The 22,806-nt window shown below is 37.9% G+C and overlaps 1 protein-coding gene across 2 annotated transcripts in view; it reads left to right on the forward strand.

Annotated features, from left to right (window-relative positions):
* The window catches only part of LOC149319094 (progesterone-induced-blocking factor 1-like), a 110,438-nt gene that overhangs the window by 71,480 nt on the left and 16,152 nt on the right, over positions 1-22,806 (forward strand). For both annotated transcript variants that reach the window (XM_089507964.1, XM_089507965.1), the window contains exons 11-16: positions 26-191; positions 451-601; positions 7,030-7,120; positions 14,544-14,646; positions 18,434-18,564; positions 20,449-20,533. In XM_089507964.1, coding sequence (XP_089364090.1) covers positions 26-191; positions 451-601; positions 7,030-7,120; positions 14,544-14,646; positions 18,434-18,564; positions 20,449-20,533 — 727 coding nt within the window. The remainder of the gene's footprint in view (positions 1-25; positions 192-450; positions 602-7,029; positions 7,121-14,543; positions 14,647-18,433; positions 18,565-20,448; positions 20,534-22,806) is intronic.

Consider the following 22,806-nt stretch of genomic DNA (forward strand, 5'->3'; position numbering starts at 1 on the left):
ATTACATTGCTTTGGGTGTTTTCAGGTACAGGCAATTGCAGCTCAGCACAGAAAGCAAAGTGGCTGAACTTCTCCATCAGAGCAAACTGAAGTCTTTTGAAAGTGAACATGTACAGATCCTGCAAGAGGAAACTTCCAGGAATCTTTCACAGTGCCAACTGGAATGTGAAAAATATCAGCGAAAACTAGAAGTATGTAAAGAAAGCATCAGACATTTGCAAGGCTCTGCTGATAATGAAATTAGGTAGAAAAAGATTGTAATGTGGCTTTCAACAACCTGAACATTGCCTTCCCTCTATGTTGATGAGGATAAACCTGTAAGGGACTGTATCAGTGTAATGTGGTTCTGAAAACCACAGTCATATTAGCCTAGTGACCCAGTAGGACACTCTGTGCGTAATTTTATAGTCCTCTGTTAGCTAACTTCTGCTTTAATTTTCACCTGCATAGGTTTTAACCAAAGAGTTTTATAATCTACAAGCAATGAGTGAGAAACGGATTTCAGAACTTCAGGCACAAAATTCTGAGTACCAGGCAAGGCTTGACACGTATGAAAAACTGGAAAAAGAACTGGATGAGATAATAATGCAAAGTGCAGAATGTAAGTCCTAAATTACTCTGTTTTTCCTGGAGAAGTATGTTGGAATATATCTAAAATCTGATAGCTATTAATGAGATTTGGAACATGTATATTCCAGGAATTTTGAGTACATATTCTGCATGTAGCAGTGTAGTACAAATTAACATAAAGTATGTATTTTACTATGCCTTAATTGGCAATGAGAATATCTATTTCATTTTTGGTTATCTGTTTAAATTACTCTGTACTAAATACTTTTTACTATATGTGGTCCCCCAGGGCATGCATGTCAGATCTGTGTGCAAATATTTTGCTTGTTTCCCCTATTCTGTTTGCTTGGCATATGTGATATTGGGGTTGTTGGGAGTAAAAAACAAGCAAAATACTTCAAATTACAGATCTCTTAATTTCCCCTCAGTATCATAAAATTTAGCCCTCATCTACTTACTTCATAATATAAAGTGCTGTTTGTGGCCTTTGAACCCTGTACAGCCTGGATCCAGATTAACTGAAAGACTGTCCAGATTGCTTAACTATTGGTATCTTTGAGGGAAAGCCTCTCTTGGTCTCACCACCCTTGTGGGCATGTTTAATGAGAATATGTGGGGAGGGGGTGGCTTCTCAGTGGCTGCTCCAAGGTGGTGGATCTCCCTTTCACAAAACATCATGCCTTTTCTCTTTCTACCAGCAGGCAAAGGCCTTTTTGTTTAGATAGATTTTGGCCATTAATTTCCTGCTATGCAAGGATCTTTTAATGGAGGTACTTACTTGTACTTCTCCCCTCTTTCTTGTTATGTTTTTAAATGCTTTTAAACTGATTTACCATAATGCTCTGTTTTGATATCATAGTTCAGTTGTTTTAAATTTTTCTTACATGTTACAACTGATTGTTTCCTTTTAACTATATTCTGATTTAAATCATGTTGTAAGCTGCTGACTTGTGTCTTGCTCTGAGAGAAAAGAAGGATATAAAATACATACATACATACCATGCATACATACTTACTAAAGGATTTCCCATATTGTTGTAACATCCTGATCAGTCTTTTTTCAGCTGCCACTGTGAGTTGCACTTAAGGGAACTTGACTGCATTAGCCAGAGCAAAAGAAAACAACAATAACAAGAAATAATAGATAGCCTGAGCCTTTTTTAAACCACAGATTTCTGTTTTCATCTGTCTCGTACTTCGTCCGCATGGCTTAAGCCATTTTAGCTAAGCATATTAAGCTAAAACGTCATGCTGTCTGGTTAAGAGCATCTAGGGGTTCACATATAGCAGGGGTGAACGAGCTCCAGGGGCCATTATGCAGCTCTTTGACCTTTGGGGAACTGCAGTATTCTCTCAGAGGGAAACCAGATGTGGTTGGAAGAGCCCTTCAGTTTACAAAACAAATTTGAGACCAAACTAAGATGGGGAGCTAATTTTACATGCATGATTCTCTTGCGGTTTTTTAGAGGGGAAATCCTAAAAACATTTTTGTATAATTTTTTTTCCTTGTGAATATTTGACTGATGAGTTGTACAATTCCCATTCCTTTTGTGTAGTCAGTGTCACATGTACTTTAATGTGCCCAGCCCACACTAATATCTAGGCCACAGAATCTTCAAACTGGCTTCATAGTCCTGTTTCCACAGGAAAAAGCAGAGGTTCCCAAGCAACACCTTTTGAGACTGTTCAACCATGGCTATCACCATCCCTAATGTTACAGGATAAATAACCTAGAGGAATGTCATAGCTGATGGGATTGATAGCCTCTGAGAGGTCCTGATGGTGAAAAAACTATTAGGATCAGAGTGTCCCCATCCGTTCCTGTTATAACAACTAAGGCCCAGTACGGACTGGCGCTTTACGCTGACCTGGGGGTGATTTTAGGGCTTGGCAGGGCCGGGCGTCCATACACGCCCAGCCCTACTTTGGGCACCCGTGCACCATCTTGCCGCAGCCTCATCCACATGGGGCACACGACAGTGACATGCTGGCATCCAAGCCCCCAAACGGTGCTCACTGGAAGAGGTGTCATGGCGCCACATCGTGGCATTTATGATACTTCTAAAAAGAAGCCGCTCTAGGCAGCTTATTTTTAGGGAGTGTGTCAGTGCTGCGCCATACAGCTGGCACAGCACCAAGGAGGGACAAAGATGGGCGGCATGGAGCTGCCTGTCTGTATCCCCCTTAAACTATTTTCCTGCCAAAAATCAGGCCTAATCCCAGATTGGGAAGGATTCTTTTGATCAGTTGATCAGAATCATCAGTGCTGTTCAGAGGTTACCACATACTCCAACACTTTATCCAAAAATAGCAAATTCAAAAGTGCGCTGTAACTAGGAATATTTTAAGTTTCCTCAGGATTGGCTTCATATCTTCTGCCTTTAAGTTAGAGAGGCCTCCTGCCTCCTTCAAAGTGGTATTAATCACCTCCAGGCTAGATCTAGCCCAGACCTAGTTAATTTCACAAGCCAGGATGAACAAAGGCCTGGAATGACAGGAGACACCAGCTACTTGAAGAACTTGTCAGCACTGTATAGAATGGTGCAACAAAGCTCAAGTGGGCATTGAATGCCACCACATACTCCAAAAGGGAATAAAGTGGGTCAGGATCTCCTAAGCAGTGGACTTACTGGCAGTGAGTCGTGTAGACCAATGCACCTCAAGCTTTCTGATGTGAGGAACTAGCAGTTATTTTTTCCACTATACCAGGCCAGCACCATATTTCTGGCTATAACTATTTCTCCCTTTCCTGAAAACTCACCAGGGACCAAAAATCAATATCTTGGGGACCAGTACCAGTCCATGGACCACCACTTTGGGTAGCCTTGATGTAGACTCTGAGCATAATCTTTTGTGTAAATGCATAGGAGTAGCACATTCTTGGCAGCAGCCTAACTATACCAAGCAGCTTCACATTCTTTCTATCTGGGGCTGCCTTTTAATTATTTTTTTTTAAATTAACTCTGTGTGTGTGTGTGTGCGCGCGCGCACGCGCGCGCGCATGCGTGTATGTAAAGAAAAAAAGTATAACTAACTTGGCCTCAACAATACAATATTCAGAGATGGCTAGAAGGCCAATAATATGTGAATTTTCAGTTTCTTTCCAATATTTTGCCACAAACATACAGGACCGCTATGTGTTTGCCTATGTAAATTGTTCTGTAGAGCCCCTCCAACACTTGCTTGGAGGTTTTTTTATTAATATCTTATTAGCCTCATCTATAAGTCACCTTCAAATTAACAACCCCATATCTCAGAAAAAGCTCTTTTAAATGTTTGGACACTTTAGCTGATCCAAAGTGCTACAAACAGACCAGGGCTGTAGTTTTTTGTGGGTTTTTTGGACTATGTGGCCATGTTCTAAAAGAGTTTATTTCTGATGTTTCGCCAGCAGTTGTGGCTGGCATCTTCAAGTAGCCATCTTTCTCTGAAGATGCCAGCCACAGATGCTGGTGAAACATCAGGAAGAAACTCTTCTAGAACATGGCCACATAGCCCAAAAAACCCACAGAAAACTATAGATGCCAGCCATGAAAGCCTTCAACTTCAGACCAGGGCTGGTTACAGGGAGAACATAACTTTCCTCTTGCAGTAACTTCACTAGCAACGAGTCGATTTCTGGGCACAATCTGTGTCCAGCTATCACTGAAAAAGGCTTGTAAAAGTTGTGAAAGATCGCATCCCATCCAGCCCTGTATTGAGGTCTACAGAACAGGCCCTCCTCTCCATCACACATAGATAGCCAGGAGTACTACCCTACCTGGAATTGGAAATTGAACCTGGGACCTTCAGCGTGGAAAGCTTGTGCTCTTTCGTTGTGCTGCAGACCTTACTTTAACAGTGGCACTACGTGGATTTCAAAGAAACAACACAAACTTATTTCAAACCCAGGAAAATGTTTAGAGAGTGAGTGTGTTGGCACAAACTAGTAGATAGAGGCTTAAAAAATCTGGGTTAGTTTCTATTTTGCTATAATCTCATTGAGTAGTTCTATAAAAAACACTTTTGGGAGATTCAGTGTCCTTTTATAAAAATGTAGTTGTTTCAATGCAAGCACAAGGTAACTGTCCACTCCCTCTGAGAGTTGGGGGGGGGGCGTCCATTAATAATTTCAGAATGTTCATTAGTTGCTCATACTCTGCACTATCAGTCTCTGCCAAGCTTGGCATTTGTTTTGGTATTACCATAGTACACATTTAATCAACTGTGTCTGTGTATGAGAGAGAAAAAATCCTATTACCCTAATAAATATTTACCACTGTGATTGAAAATATTCAGAACTATCAGTTCAATTTGTTCATTATTCATTTCTTTGATTTTTCTGTTGTCCAAAAGCTTATCGAAATAAACTTTATTTCTTATAGTGTAATCTCTCCTTCTTTTTCTCCTTCTTCCCCTCTGTGTGTTTGCATTCAAATTTGAGATTCTTGCCAAAAATATTTTGTCCTGTACATTTTGTGCTCATAATTATTCTCCTAACCGTGTATAATTATACTGTTGCATATGTTGCCAGGAAAAAAGAACACTCACTTCCAGGGCTAAATAGTGCTTGTTTGCTCCTTTATATCATAGATCAGGAGGGGGCAGGGAGGAAAGATTATTTATATTTTTCATAAATGAATGAATAACTTCTTAAGGAGAACAGTGCTAATCATTTCCTGAAATGATACATTGATATAGCTGTGAGACAGTTAAACTCTCAGCCAGTTATTGTTATTTGCCTGCTACTGCAAAGGGCATATTATCACTCCTCCCCCCCCCCCCCCAAGAGAGCAGAATGCAAAATTAACATGTTGAAATCAAGCTGCCTTGGCTTTCTGCCACATGCCCCTTTCTTGCAAACAGTTTGACTTGGAAGACCATCTGCACATATAGGATAATGCTACCATATACACCAAAAGTGGGTGGATGTGATACCAAATCAAGGATGGGGCTTGTGTGGCCTTCCAGATGTTGGATTGCTACTGCCACCATCCCTAATATATAATATTCCTTAATAATGGAAGTGGTCTGGCTAATGGACATTGCAACCCATCAGCATCTGGAAAGCCACTCATTCCATAGCACGCCCTAAAGGTTGTGCAGGGAGGAAGTTGTTACAGTACCCAATCAGCAAGGCACCCAGGTTACTAGATGCGCCAGATATCACCTACTGGGGGACCCTCACTTTGCCCATCATGTATTTGGTGTATCCCTAAATTATTTTTGATGCAATGCACGTGTAAAATCTGACCACTTCTCAATCAATACAAATTTGCTAATTAGTTTTTATGTCCACCTTTCTATAAAAGTGATGATCCTGTTCAAAACAAAATATATCATACTATCTATCTATATTTTTATTTATTCATTTATTTATTCATTTAAGATATTTTATATCACCTTTCAACCCACAAGGACTACTGAGACTATGGACAAATGAAAGTAATTAAGACAGTACAAAGATAAAAACATGATCAAAATACACCAAAATGCTCTCTAATTTTTTTTTAAAATCAGTTTGAAGAATAATCCTAAAATCCAATTTTAAAACAGAGCAGTTTCAAGCATTGAAGGCCATGTGGAACTGTACTGTTTTAACTGCCCACTGGAAGCTCAGAAGAAATTGAGCCAGCCTAACTTACTTGAATAGGGAGTTCTAAAGTCAGGGTGCTACCACAGAGAAAGACCTGTTACATGTACATATGAACCAAATTTTATCAGGTGTTGGGGCATGCAAAAGATCCTTCTCTGAGAACATCAGATTTCAAGCATTCTCATGTCTATATCTGTGCCTATATATGCATAATGTCAATATTATTATTATATTAATGTATAGCAACTAATTAGAATCATAGAGTTGAAAGACACCTGAAGGGTCATCCTGCCATTCAGGAAGACACAATCAACGCACCCCCAACAGCTGGCCATCCAGCTTGTGTTTAATAACCTCCAAAGAAGAAGACTCCACTACTCTCTGAGGAAGCATGTTCCACTGTCAAACAGTTCTTAGTATCAGGAAGTTCTTCCTAATTTTCCTGTAACAGTATTGCTATATTAGACTCAAGTAGATTAGTGTAGCATGGCTGTGGTGTATAGTTGTAGCATTGTGTGACTACTGGTGAAGATCAATTTCCTGTGCACTTTTGTAAGAACAGGGTTTTCCAGTTCTTTGCAAGGTTCAGGAGAAGTCCAGATTGGGTATGGGATGCCATGAATGGGTGCGAGATGCCTCATGCCTGGGCACAGAGGCGTGCAATAAAATTCGATAAAAGGTTTTCATCCCATGTCTAGCTTGGGAGGAAAGGACAGTATGATAAACTTCTTTCTTTCTCCATTCTTTCTAAATACTTATATCCCGCTTTTATAGGCTCTCAAAGCAGCTTACAAAAAGATTGCTTTGATCATATCTCCTTGTTTAGCACACTACTTCACTTTTTCTTAGATGTTCTTCTAAACAGCTGCTCTGTATTTTTATAGTTGAAAATGAAGATGAAGCAGAAAGAGTCCTCTTCTCCTATGGATATGGTGCGAACGTTCCTACCACAGCCAAAAGACGGTTGAAACAAAGGTAAAATCTATTTCAACTCACAATGGAACATTTTTTTTCTCATTCAGTTATGAAACAATATATAACAAGAAGTTCTTTGACAATCCATTCCCCAAATAGGTGCTAATTGTATGTCTCCCTGTGATGTTTCACTGAATACCAAAGAGGACTACCAAAGTTGTCTTGAAGAGTCTGTTCATTCTTCATGCAGTTCTGTAGCATGAAGTACTTTACTTGCACATGCTTGCTGTGTGTCTCTATGATCTAAATCATACAGGTTCATATGAGGGAAGAGGAAGTTGATGTTTGAAGGAGAGAAATCTGACTCTTTTTACAGAAGTTTCTGACCCCATTATTCTGAATTTCTAAACAAGTGTAAATGACATTTCCATAATAGTCTTCTACATTTTACTATACAGAAGTACTGAAAATAAATTGATCAGGTGTATTCATTATGTGTAGGCATGTTCTTAAATTTTTAACATTTATATGGATTTTTGTCTCAATGTTTGGCTTTGTTTTTTGCTTTTTAGAATCATACTAATCTTCCTTTAATTAGAATGATAACTATAGCAATTACAATGCCATTGTTCAAATAGAAAATTGGACCTGCAGCCATATATTGCACTGTAGAATGCTTATGTTTATTATTCCAGTCTGCCATGCTGGCCTTCATAATGATCCATTACATTCTATTTCCCCTCCCATTTTGAATTTCTTTTCCACTCCATAAGAAAAAAATGGAGGTTTGATTTATCTTTAGTCAATGCAAAACATTACATAGGAAACAATTCTCTAAGTGCCTGTCCTTGTTGTAACAAACATAGCAACTTCACAAGAGAAATATCAGCACATGTCAGGGAGAAACAATAAACTGCATGATTTGCAGATGTACAACATAATTCAGAGGGAAAGTTGTGGGTTGATTCCACAAACATCCCAGTGTGGACTGGAAATGCATTAGGGCAGGAAATGTTGAGGGACAGAGCCATAAAAGTGAATGGAAAAGGTAAATGAACGGATACTGAAAGAGGCCATGGCTGGTAAGAACCCTCAACCAGAACACCCCACAATGTGACATTTCTATACTATATTCCTAAATTTAATGGAAGACATATTCCCTTTAATTACAAATATGATTTTATAAGCTTTCAGATTTCATTCAGCACATTATCTATTCAAAGTTTAATTATCTGCATTTTCTGTATAGAATGAAGCTGATATTTCTCTTAAAGCATTTTTGGTAGTAATTTCAAACAGCTGTTACAGCTTTTCCCATAGATTATACCTCAATATCTTCACGTTCAACAATGACAACAACAACAACAACCAAAGAGAACAGTTTACTTCAGCCTCATTCTTTGGTATTCCTGTCTGTATTAGAATTTGTTAAATATACCCTACCCTCGCCTTTCAGCAATAACATTTTTTCCCTAATAAAGCTCTTTTCATTCATGGAAAATCTGATGTTTTGAATATAGTTTTCCAATTGGCAAAGTTGTAGTGTGGGGAATCTGGAGTCATTAGCAGCACTTGGGGTGAATTGATCCAAATTCTAGCCCCAATGTCTGAGCTAGTGCATTTCTAGGTAATTAGATGTATCTTACATTGAGACTACTATCTTTAGTGTGGTATCCAAAGAGGTCTATCGGTTTATTTGTATATTTGCTGGGGAGGGTGGACATTGATTTCCTTTCATTACCTATCTGTTGTATTTCTGGCTTATAGAACAATGCAAGTGTCTATTAAGTAGAGGTATGAATCTGGCACAACAGCATCACACATCACTTCTCTTTAAAAAATAAGAAAATGTACCCTCCTACTCAATACAAAGGTTATTTTATTTTGTTTGTTTCTCTTTATCTAAAATGCATATTGCACCATCTCCCCACTTAAAAAAAAAGATATTTCCCCTGCAGCAAAAATATGTCCTTGCTGCTCTTAGATAGGAGATAGTGTTCTTTTAGAACTTGGAACAATTAATGCTTTGTGAGCTCATCTGGAAGGTCCCTCTTTTTCATAGCCTTCTGAAAAGTCTGTAAACAGTCTTGTAGTATCTTAAAGCTAACAGATGTATTATGACATATGCTTCCATAGAGAAGAACGAAATAAAAGTGTCATCCTGATTCCATGGATCTGATGAAGTAGCCTCTGGACACTAGAAGCTGTATGCCATAATATATTTGCTAGCCTTTATGGTGTCACAAGACTCTGTTTTTGTAGCATAATAGCATTTGCAAATTTTCTAGCTATGTAGCATCCTTAGCATCAGACTAACATTCTATTCCTTTGAAAATTGAGAATACTGAAAGTTCAGGGTGGTTTAAAATGCACATTTTTAAAAAAAACAGTTAAATGCTAGTTTGCAGATACATTTTAAATTACTATCTCCAGTGTTCAGGCCATACCTTCAGCAAAATATATTTCCAAAAATGTAAGTGAAATATACAATAACATGTCAGTGTTATAATACAGTAATACAGTAAACTTAAATCCAAAACCTGCAAAAGAGCAGGCTTTGTTGGTCAGACAGAATGCATAAAACACATAATGCAAGTTTTCAAAGCTCCATTGGTTCTTCATCAGGCAGAATATGTTAGGAGATCATACAGGAGGAAATAAAAAAGTGATTGGAGCCACAGGCCTATATTTTGCGCATATCTCTGCTGGATATAAATCCATGTTATATTATTATAAAAATAAACAAGGCAATATATACAGTAATTATTTTTTTAAAAATAATTTAACAAGGCAAAATAATTTAACCAGGCAATACGTTTATGTGTCCATGATAGGAAGTGAACTTGCTGAGTTAGAAAAGTGAAGGAATGGAAACAGAGAGGGCCCACTGTAGCCATCCACAATAGCTAGCCATCTGCAGATTCTAGCATCCGCAGATAGACCTGATCCATTATTGTCAATGTCAGCATTAACATGGTTGTGCACATGTTGCTGCCCATTACAATAATGGGGCTTAAGCATGCAATTTTTTCCTCATCCACTGGGGTCCCCAAAACTGACACCCCCCCCCCCCCATGGGAAGGGCTGCCTATATTGGTTAGGTAGAGAGCAAAATATGGCAGAACCATTGCCTGATGGAAGGAGATAGGAAATGTAAGGTTAGAATGCAGTTTTAGTGATGCAGTCCTGCGATACAATGGCAGGAAATAAATCCAAATTATATATAAGTAGCCAATGGTTCTACACCTAAATCCTTATTATCATACAATCTATCTGAATGCTCACAGTGGGGCAATTAAGGCAGCAAAAAAGGCTTTTCTCCGTTTCGGAGCTCCTTCCTGGTTTGGTCCGCTGGGCGCAGCCTTCACACGACTGCGCCCAGCGGACCAAAGGAGAAAGGGGCTAAGCGGCCCCTTTCTCCTTCTCCCCGCCGCCGTGGGGTGTCCTTGGGGCTTGAAGCCCCAGGGACACCCCTTTTCAGGCTGCGGGGAAGCAGCGTTTTGCCGCTTCCCCGCAGCCTGAAAAGCGGCATATCGGGGCCTCAGCGGCTGCTGTTCTGGCCACTGAGGCCCCGATACACCAGGGAAAGGGGCGGGTGCAGCCCGCCCCAAATGGGCAGTCTGTAACCCGCCTTTTATACGCATTTCCCAGTGTTAGAATTTTTTACTTTCACCACAACATACAAAAATCAAATTGTTTTTATTTTTAATTAAAAAAATTAAACTGTATGTCATATGATAATGTAAATCCCAGTGAACAGTTGTAATCCAAACATAATACACTGTCACTACCTAGGGAATTTAAAATTTCTTTATGAATCAGGAGGGTGAAATAGACCAGTTCTGTGTCTTCCATGTACTTTTACCCCCCTTTAAATGACCCCAGAGTGCTGAGAAACAAATTTTAGGTACAAAGAAGATTGTATGGTATACACACCAGTCTAAATCCAACTACTAATCCCAACTAGAGTAGATCCATTGTTCCAGTGGAAACTAGATTCTAATCTAGTTGGAATTAAAATTGGATTTAGGCCTCTAGCTGCAATTCTCCTTCAGTGAAGATGGAGCAACCTTGTTTTCTGCTGCTCCAGAGACTAGAACACAGGACAGTGGATGCAAGCTACAGGAAAAGAGATTCCACTTTAACATTAGGAGTAACTTCCTGACAGTAAGAGCTGTTTGACAGTGGAGCACACTCCTGCTGACAGTGTTGGAGTTTCCTTCTTTGGAAGTCTTTAAACAAAGGCTGGATGGCCATCTGTCGGGGATGCTTTGATTGTGAGTCCCTGCATGGCAGGGGGTTGGACTGGATGGCCCTTGTGGACTCTTCCAACTCTATGATTCTATGAAAATCACAACCGGTATCATAGTACTGTTCTGTGTTGACAACCTAATTAGTCTGTCATTAAACATCAGAGCATACTAAGTTTGAACAGTGATTCAGTTTCTCAAGTAAGACTAAGATCAGCAGTGCCTGCAAATTCTTTCTTTCTTTGCACCATTGTCTTTTGTGAGAAAACAGTGAGTAATGGTCCAAAAGCTAAACTTGGTCAACCGTAAATCACTGTTTACATTTACAATCATGGTTAGAACTACAGGTAAACTACACATTATAGCAACATGTGTTAGTAACTGCATAGTTAGAGACATAGATAATTTGTTTTCTTAACAAGTGCAAGTGATGGAGGAATTCACATATGGAAGAATAGAACCAAAGAGGGGAAGGAAGTGCAAAAGCCTGAGTCAAGTCAAAGGAGGACCTGTGCCCTTGGGACACGCCTGAGCAATTTTGTGCTCTTTGTTTGTTCTATATTTTTCTTTTATAAAACCAAAAGTTCCCAGCAAGGTTTCGCACTGCAGCATCCCACCATTGTTTATCTTGTCTAGCATTGTTTCTTGTTGTTTTATGTGTACGTGTCTCCACATGCATGTGCTATTCTTTCTGTTTTTAAAATTTCTGTGTTACTTAATCAAAAACACCTCAGAACTGTCCAACAGCCGTCCTCTCCCAGTAAAAAGCTTCCCTTCATTATGAGTCAGGTTCTCATTTTCATGATACTAAACTTCTGTTAGCTGTAATTTGGGACATACTTAACAAATCTCTTTTATTCTCTCTCTCTCTCTCTCTCTCTCTCTCTCTCTCTCTCTCTCTCTCTCTCATTCTCTCTCTCTCTCCCCTCTATGTGTATGTGTGAGTGTGTGCATGTGTGTTACCCATTGCCTCCCAAGGTTCACTGTGTCAGCATTTGACATAGCTGTTGACATGGCTGATATTGTACTCAGTACCATTTGATGCATTAAAAAATCTAATGCAGCAAGCTGATATATTTGGCTGAATGTTTGGCATTTTCATTTATACAGATCAACACTCAAAAGACAGTGCTACTACTATAAATCAACATTTTTCAGATTGTTGAAAGTTGTGCTTATCTATGGAATATGAAACCAATAGCAACCTTCACCTTGTGTTTGGCTCCTTGTCCATTGTCTCTATACACACACACACACACACACACACACACACACACACACACCTACCTTCTCAGTTCCTCACACAGAATATTTCAGTTTCAGGTCATACTGCAATAAATGCACATTACTTGCATGTACTGTGCCTTTTGCAGTAAGTACAAGTAAACATTTCCCAAAGAGGTAATGACTGCTATAAACTCTCTATTCCCTAGAAACACTGAAGTATTGTACACATTCCAAGAGGCCTCCTTGTTTGAAACAGAAAACCATTTACCTATGCTTGACTGAACTTAAGCATATAAAGTGTTCATTTCAGGAAAAAAATTGGTTTGAAAACAGAAGAGAAGATTTCTTGGCTATGCATTTTAGTTGTTCTGTATATAATCTTCACCTAACAAATAAAGATTGAAGCAAAATGATTCTGTTTATCAGATTGCTTTCAAAATTGGTTTTAAAACATCACAATCATCATGAAACAAGTTTTAAAACCTGCATTGTTTTCTGCATGCATATTCTTTATTTCAAATTACTTTATTCTTTATCACAGAGCCAATTCACATTCTAACAGCAGACATATTTGCCATATTCATGTTTGTTTGCAGCTGTAAACATGGTAAAGTGTGGAAGAAATGTCTATAACCATGCACATACAATATGAAGTTGTGATCATCCCGGCTTTACATCCCATGTTTATTATATTTGAACAAACGTTATCTACTTGGCACTATCATACTGTTACTTCTGTACACACTGGATTATTGCACTAGTGAAAATCTTCCCCACTCTCAACCCTTTGTGATACTCAAAAATTGAATGTGGGATTTTTCCCAATCTTCTGCCCTCTATAGAAAGCCTTCCTGTGCTTAGCAGTGAGGTGTACATCTGAAAGGAATGACACACAAGAGGGGCAGTAAAGTTGGACAAGTTCGCATGAAAGAGATAGATAGTTCTTCAAGTGTATATATTCAGGGAATGTTCACTGCTTGCACGCGATATTATCCTGCTCACAAATAAGAATACAAAAGCATTCTTCATACACAGTGGCCCATACTTACATTAAAGCCTTTGTGTCTCAATAAATTTAATGGGTCGTTTGCAGGCGTAATTTTGTCTTCATTCTGTTCAAAAGGTATTATCATTATTGCGCAGTAGAACACCAAATAGAAAAATAACAAAGTTCAGCCCATAATATGATATTTATGAGAAGCTTCTCTCTGTTTAAATCTAGAGATGGCTGATGCTTAAACAAGAAGATAAATATGTCCCATTATTGATGAATGTAGGATGCTTTCTCCTTCTTGCAGCCTACATTTATTTGTTTATTTGACAGTGATTTGGTCACATGGCCATATCACTTGCAAAAAAGAGGAGGAAAAACATACACAGTACTAAGCAAACAAACTTTGTTGTTTTCAATATTTTGTTTCATGTTTTTCTTTCTTTTATTATGATAAATTACTTCATATGTTTACTCCAAAAGTTTTATAATTTACTATGGTTTAGATAAGTGCAAGTGGGAGAGATACTTTTCTGTAATGATTGCCTAAAGGTAATTTTGTGGTCCATGGATGCTCTCTGATAATTATCTGAAATGCAACAGATATTGGCCGTTGCTGCTGTAAGCAAAGTAATATGATTATGATATGGGAAAGAGGGGAAAAGTACTGAATACTGTTGATCTAATCCCCTTAAAGCTGCATGTGTGGGCTGTGGCCCTTCAACTGGAGAGCTGGGAAATAATCCAGTTTGGTCTTTACACCAAATGAGATCTGTTCACACTCATTCTAATCAGTTTTATAGAAAAATCTTAAAAATAAGCCTACTAAATTTATTAGCCCTCAAAAATGCCTTTCTACATGGTCTATAGACCAGCATTAACCATTTCTTATTTTGTAAATAATATTTTATTTCCCATGCTTGTTAATGCAAATTAAAGATAAGTTCTTTGTGCTTCATTTGCTATATTTTGGAAGACATTCCACTTGAGATGTTCTTTTTTTCTTTCGACACAGTGTTCATTTGGCAAGAAGGCTACTCCAGTTAGAAAAGCAGAATACATTACTTGTAAAAGATCTGGAGCATCAGAAAGAACAAGTTACTGAGATCTCACAAGAGGTATACAACTCCCACCATATGGACTCATGTGTGCATATTCTCTCTCTCTCTCTCTCTCTCTCTCTCTCTCATATACACATACATACATACGCACACTATATATATATATATAATGGACTGGGATTTTAAAGTGGCATTTTAATGTTTGTACAATTGAGGGAAACACATACATGCTAATCTGTTTCAGAGCAATTTATGTTGTATTAAAGCAAAGATGAAAAGACAGATTACTTTGCAGACTAAACAAAAACGCAGACTAGACAGATAAGTCTCTGTTTTCTGAACAGGGAAAAAACTAGCAAAACTGGTTCAATGTTCTTGAGGTATTTTATTTTTCATGCAATACTGCTATTTTATTCAGTTGCTCTCAGATTCCTTATCCACTTATCTGCAGACTCATCTGTTTGCATAAACTAGTTCTGAGATTATTATTTTTTATCACTTTTTCTATCACTCTTAAAATTCCAGTTTGTTTTGGGATTATTGAATATCCTGTTTTTAGTTTTATGGATTATTGTTTTACTGATAACTTGGGTAATGTAGTTTCATTATGTACAGTAGACTAAATTCACATTTTTCATGACTAATTTAAGTTACATAGATGTCAATGAGACATCTCTTAATTATGAACAAGTTGAATCTAACCCAGTAATATAATATATTGCAGCAATATTTTTCTGTAGGGAGAAATATTGACATGTTGGAGAAAATATTACCAGTGACTTGAAATAGTTTAGATAATAATTGTGTGTTTGTGTGTATCTGAATTGTGTATCTCGTCATTGTAAGAGGAAAGGAAAATAGATGTATATGACAAAAATATTGGATTCAATTGGTAATTAAATATGGATCCTCAGCATATAGACGCTGAAATGAAAAGATTAATTGTTTATAACTATGGTTCTTCAAGTCCCAGCATGGTATAGTGGTTTGAGCATTGGACTACAACTCTAGACCAGGGTTTGAATCCCCGCTTGGCCACAGAAACCCACTAAGTAACCATGGCTAAGTCACACTCTTTCACCCTCAGAGGGAGCGAAAGGCCAAGACCCATGATAGGGTTGCCTTAGGGTCGCCATAAGTTGGAACCAGGTTGAGGGCACACAACAACAGTGGTTCTCTAAGTGGTCATCTCTGCATTCTCATGCATGGGCTGTTCTGTGCTTTCACAGAACCTTTTGGAAAATGAGAACTGGACAAAATATGATGGGCAAGGACCCCACATCACACCAGCGTTTATGTCTAAACAGGGTCCCCATCCTTCCTTTCAGTCCAGGAAGAAATAACTGTGACAGTATTAAAGGGAAAGATGAATTGTCCGAGTTTACATGTAATCACTCAGATAATCAGTTATATTTAAACATCATGGTTTTTTTAATGGTTTCCATAATGCAAAGAATGGATGATTATCAGGCTAAATTATCAGAAGTAGGACCAGTTATTATTGGCACACGGAAGATAGCACTACTCCTCCAAATTTAGCATTGGTCTTGCCCCCATGTCTGATAATGGAAGATCAATATAGACAGCTATGCCAATGTAGTAGCATGACATACGTTCTGCAAAACAACATGCTTCAGAAAGGATGTGCAGATTGAAAGCTCTTCGTTGGAAATATCTACATGTGTTTCCAGAAAGAGGCTTCTAGAAAACTCTAAGCAACTTATATTGTGATAGCTACCCACTTCAACAGGCATTCCTTCCAGCGATCAAAGTAACAGATGAACAAAAACCAAGTTATGGAGCAGAAAGGCTTTGTTTTGTCCAAACAAAGGCTGGAGTCTTCCTTATTCTTGGAGAATAACACATAGTCCTCCTGCATATCAAAGAACTAGAATAAGAGTTGGGAGGAACAACGTCTTCAGAGAGGTGAAAATGAGTGACTATCTGAAGCGAAAATGTACTATCAAAAAGAGTGACCTTGTCTCTAGAGAATGCAAGTATGGTGGGTTACAAAAAAAAGCAGCACTCATATTCACTCTACTGGATGATGTCACAGCCACAAGGAAAGGGATCTTCAGTGAAAAGAGCTGGAGGTTGCAAGTGGCTAAGCACTTGAATAGTTTACCCATGATCAAGGACAGTAAAAGAGAATGCTTCCATGAAGAAATCAAAAACTGACCATGTAAAAATTCAGAAGCCCTCCAAGAAAGACTTTATCTGGAGGGGAATGAACAAGAGGTCTCAGAGGAAGGATGAGAATATTCAGTAACAGCTGCATTGTAGACCCAGTTACCTAGACCCAGGTAAGCTAGAAAGCAGAGAGTGTTGTTGACTACTACTTTGGATAGCCACATATGCCACACAGTGGAAGACATTTCTTGAATTTCTTAAGCGTCAGTAAGGGCCCGTATAGTCAGGCCAAAATAAAGCTGCTTCTGGCCACATTGGAGGTATGCTGTTTAAATGATGCATGTATCCTAAGAGGCCAGAAGCCACACCAAAGCCATGCTCCAGTCCTAAGGAATGGAGCACAGCTTTGGCGCGTCTTCTGGCCTTTTAAGATGTGTCTGTCATTTAAACAGCATACCTCCAAAGTGACCTGAAGCAGATTTATTTTGGCCTCTATATGGGCCCTTACTGACCCTTAAGAAATTCTAGAAATGTCTTCCACTGTGTGGCATATGACTTGTATGCAAAAGAAGTCCTAATAGACTCCATGACTATTAGGTGGCAGTAATAGTGGCTCAGGCAGATTCTCCAAGTTGTGAAATGAGGGCATATCCAAATCCAAATTTAAATGAGAAACATATCTGAAACTAAAATCATGAGATAGTTATTTATATTACTTATTATAATTATTTATTAATCATTCCCCAAACCCTCAAATCAATGTACAATAAAATATATAAAAACATGTTTTAAAAAATTAAACAATTTAAAAAACCCATTTGTAAAATTTTAAAAACCAGTGTTATTTTTCAAGGGTTGTTCAGATACTTCCCTCTTTGTGGAATGTATCAAAATGTACTGTGATATGTTCTCTCCAAAAAATATAATATTTTTTGTTTACTACAGAAGACAAGTAAATAACATCTGTGTAAGAATATCTCTGTGTAAGCAGTGGCATCCAGCACCTCATGTCACCCAATGTAGGGTGGGCTGTTGGGGAGGGCTGGTGACAGCCAAAGGTGTGTACTTGCCCTTCTCCTTTGCCATGGCTGCAGCGTCCTCTTGAGGAGGAAGCCACTACCATGGTTAGGCCAGGAGGAGCACGATCCCCCCTTGTCATCCTGGAGGGCCCAACCAGCTGTCACTTAGATGATATTTGAAACATTGTAAAAGAGCAAAATTAAATGAAACTAATGGCCATATGGATAGCAAGTTCTGTTTTGGAAATGTCTCTATCTTTATTAATATTCCTTTATCCGTTTCTCCTGAATCCCTGACCAATTCCCATCAAAAATAACACATTTTATAATTTGTTGTCAGCCGTAATGTACAACATAATTCCTGCTTATTCATGAAAACATAGTGGGTGATCTTCTCTCCTTTCAGTTGGAAAGTGCTTTTCAGTTAGCAGTTACATGCTACTTTGGGTAGTGAGTTGAATGGAAGTGAGAAGATAGAAGGCTGAACAAGAAATAAATAAGCTTTTCAAAACATGTTGACTGCAATTTTGAGATTACAGTTGAGGTTTACTTTGATCTGCATTTAGGTCCAAACTACAACTTCTAAAATAGTGTTCAAAGGCGCTTTACAAGATGTTTTTAAAAATTATAAAGAACATGTGATTTTTTGCTCTCTACAATATAAAGAGTGATTCATGTTTCTTATTTTTTTCCAGAGGGATAAAGTTAATTCTTTATTGAACCAAGTGCAACAGCCTTATAGGTACCTCATTGATTCCGTACAACAGAGAGATTCTCAGATAGTTTTGCAAAAAGAACGTATTGCACAACTTGAGAAAGATGTTATGTAAGTATTCATATATAAAATATAAATATTTTGGGTTAGATTTGGGAATCCTATCTGTGTCACTTCCATCTTAATGGCAGGGCATATTCAGCCCCTTTGAGTGCAAGCTTTGATTTCAACTAAAGGTTTGCTGATGTTTTTTATTGGTTGCCAGTGCAATAAAAAACTTTTGCATTAGTAGTTTGCACTTCAGTGTGTTATGTATGCTGGTTGCACATCATTAACTGCAGAAATAGTTTTACTTTTCCTCTTGAGCAAGCCATTTTTAACAAAGCATTACTATTCTCCATTAAATAACTATTTCAAAGTTGTAATTAACACAGACATTTTAAAGCTGTATTGTAATTATAGTTGCATGCATGTCTCCTATGCCTTCTTGAGGGCCAAGGTACATTAATTACTCATGCTGTCTTCTTGGAATGCCAGCAATCTAGATGTATATTCAGTCTCCCTGGTTAGTGGTCTGTCTCTCCATCAAGGATGAAAACTATGCTTCCGCATATTGATGGACTGCAGTTTCTAGCAGCTCTAGTTAGCATAAGAAATGGGTAGGAATGCTAGAAAATGCATGATTCCCACCTCTGACAGGGATAGAACCCAAGACAGGAGAAAGAGCCAAAGTATTTCATTTCTCCCTGTTGGAATTCATTTTGTTAGTTTTTGGTCCAGCTTTCTGATCTATTAAGGTCATTTTGAATTTTTAATCTTCTCCCCTGGGCTATTAGCTACTACTCCTAATTTGGTGTCATCTGCAAATTTGATAAGCATGTCCTCTATTATTTCGTCCAAGTTGTTGATAAAGTTGTTGAATAGCACTGGGCCCAGGACAGAACCCTGTGTTACCCTACTGGTCACTTCTCTCCAGGATAAGAGGAGCCATTGCTGAGTATCCTTTGGGTTTGGCCAGTCAACAGATTACAAATCCACCTAACAATTGTATTGTCTAGCTCACATTTTACTAGTTTGTTTGCAAGAATATCAGAGGGGACCTTGTCAAAGGCCTTACTGAAATCAAGATATGCAATATCCACAGCATTTCCTTTATCTATCAAGCTCGTAATTTTATCAAAAAAACATAAATTGGAGTCAGCTTGAAATAGCATAACATCTTGTCCAAGTGACCTCATTCCTTGATACCCTTGGACTAAAGACCAACAAAACTGTTATACCTTATTATTGTTATTTTTTATAACTCTTCTGTATTTGAGCAGGATAGAACAGAAGCTCAACATGTCACATAATAATCCCTTTTTTAATTTAAAGTATTCCCAAATGATGAGTGCCTAGTTTTTCCTTGTAAATATGAACTCTATGCTAAACATATATTTTAGTTCTGGTCTCATATGCCTTGTACATCTTTTTATCAATGTCATAATTCTTCTTTGAATCCCTTCCAATTTTTCACATCCTCCTTGAACTCTTATGGCTATAACAGTGAACAGTGCTATAAATCAAACCATGCTTAATTTATTGTGGGGTGTTTTTTTTCTGTATAGAGTAATATTAAAGCAAATTAGCTCAGCTGAGTCAGCCTTCTCATTTGATTGATAGAGAAAAGCATGAATCAGTTAAGCTGGTATACTTAACATTTGCAAGTGCTCTATCCCATTGAAGTCATTGATATCTATGTTGGAAGAAGTACAAGTTTAAACATTCTGTAGATCACAACCTAAAGAAAGCATTAATGTCTTCCTTTTCAAAATAATATTGTAAATATAGAGGTTTTAACTAGGGCAGAGTTTTTCTTTATGCTGTTGCTTCAATACATGTTCACAGTTGCCAACAATTTCCTTTAAAAATTCATGTTTCAACCAGAATACAAGATTAAAAGAAATCATCCATTCCTATTACTGTGTTTCATAATATTATCCCTCTTTCTACCAGTTTTTTGAATAAAGAAAAGACAGCTTTGCTCCGTGTCAAGAATCAAATGGCAGCAGATTTAGAAAGACTTCTAAATCACCGTGAGGTAATCTTCTTGTTTTAGTGTTATTAGTCATAGGAATGTATTCTTTTTACTAGTTTTAGAAATATACTTTGAAAAATGCCCAGCAAAGCACTTCATTCACTGCACATCTTAATTCCTCCATCCCATCTTTAGCCCTTTGCATTCCTTTATGCAGGTGGTATTTTTAAAATAAATTTATTCCTTTTTGGTATGGCAGATACTGAGACACACAGAGTACTCTTCAAATGTGGCTTAAGTAATGATACCCTCTATGACAAATAGTAACTCAAACAAAAGCTATTGACATTGAATCTCATCCTACCTACTTTGGTCAAATCAGAAGACCACCTCAATCCCACAACAGTGAGGGACTCAGAAGGATTATATCCTATGTGATAACTTCACCATTTGGCATTTATTTAATTGATAAAATTTAACCTGCCTTTAAGTTTTGCTCCTCAAGAAGCTTCTGTAATGGCACAGCCTTGTTTTCCTCAGCACAGCTAGGGAAGCAAGAAGATTTCGACTAACCAATGGTTTAGTTTTACCTGGAAGAGCCTGGATGAGTCTTAGGGTTGCTTGCTCTCCCCCACTCTTTCCTCTTCTGCTGTGAGCAGGTACTAAATGGGGATTACTTAGAAGCAGCCATAGTGGAGAAGATGACAGAAAAGGGCAGAGCACATGCCCAAAGTTCACTGAGTCTTTTCCACCATAATTGGACATATCTGAACAAGTCTGTTTTCCCCTTTTTTCACTACAAAGATCCTGAGGCTGCTAAAGTTGGAAAGAGGCAGCCATCAGGGCAAAGTAGGCACAAGTAACCATCCAATCCTTCCCTTAGACCATGCTGACTTCAGAGATTTCTAGGGGAAGAAGCTACTTTGAATAGGACAAGTTGAGGAAGGATGGAAGTAATGTATGTTCTTAATCATGTTCAAAAGACAGAGAGATCTTGGATTTTTCATACATGTGCCAAACTCACTGTTTGGTATTTGGTGCCACTTTGGATATTACTTCCATTGAGCAACCAATTATCTATGCTTATCATTTCTTTCCTTTTCAAGTAATTATATTACCCTTTATCCTGCTTTATAAATGTGTTCTAACTATAACTGTTGGCAAAGTGCTTTCAGATGCTGAAAGGAAAGTTCTGTTACAGAGAACTTGTACTTTATGTCAAGAACACTTTGTACATAAATTTTTATTAAATGCCACCAGCTGTCTCTTAATACATTTATTGGATGCTACTGTCTTGAATGTGTAATTAATTGTTAAGTTGTGATATGCATACTATTTAAAAATAGGTTAGTACTTATACTAGGCCTATTATACCTTTTTATTATATTCTTAATATATGGTCTCAATCAGTATTAACAGAGAATGCATTCATTTCACTCTCTGTGAAAGAGCTGTTTCTCAAGAGGAAGCCTTTAAATGCTTTCAAAGACATAGGCTACCAACTTTATGCTAATGAAATAATATGAACAGTTTAAGATTTTCAAATGTTCTCCCACACATGTAGGTGCCTGCTTGGTTTCAGAATTGTCCTACAGTTTATGAATTTGTCTTCACAGTATTAACTGTTATGAGTAAAATCCATTTATGTGATAGCTTGTTCTGAACTTTGCCTGCAAATCTGTTTGTGAAATCACTGTCAACAGTTATCCTTACGTGACTTACATCAGGAGGAGGAGATAAATATGAATAAAACACAATAAAGACTCGAACAACAAAGTTTTAAAATTCAGAACAAAAACTTCAGTGCACTGATACTAATACAGTAAACTACATTACAATCATGGGAATTAAAACATCCATTAAGTACGTTACCATCATAAACCAACCAATAGGATCCAAAATATAAAGCTTTTTAAAAGCCTGAGAGAACAAAGAAGTCTTAGATGATGTTGAAATTACAACACTGTGAGTTCTACACTGGCAAATTAACCTAGAAAAGGGATTCTGAAAAGACCACCACCACCTGTGAATGTGTGTGAAAAAGATCTTACAGACTAAGAGGGCACATGAAGGATAGCTCTAGATTATTTTAAGTGACAGATAAGAATATATGAGAAGATGTCTTCTGTCAGGTACTAAGCTCCCAAGCCTTGCTCTGTTGTATCATTTAAAACCTCCACTTTGAACTGGGCCTAGAAATGAACTAGAAAAATATATAGTTGCCCCTCCTTTCTCTCAGACTTGAGATCTGTGTTCTTGATTATACACGGAGGGGTGACTTCTGTTATCTTCAATAGGGTGCGCCCCCATAACGTGTGCACCCCATTCAAGCCTAG

The sequence above is a fragment of the Sceloporus occidentalis genome, unplaced genomic scaffold, assembly GCF_023333645.1.
Source record: "Sceloporus occidentalis isolate IW3139 unplaced genomic scaffold, rSceOcc1.0.p SCAF_2, whole genome shotgun sequence".
Lineage (NCBI taxonomy): Eukaryota > Metazoa > Chordata > Lepidosauria > Squamata > Phrynosomatidae > Sceloporus > Sceloporus occidentalis.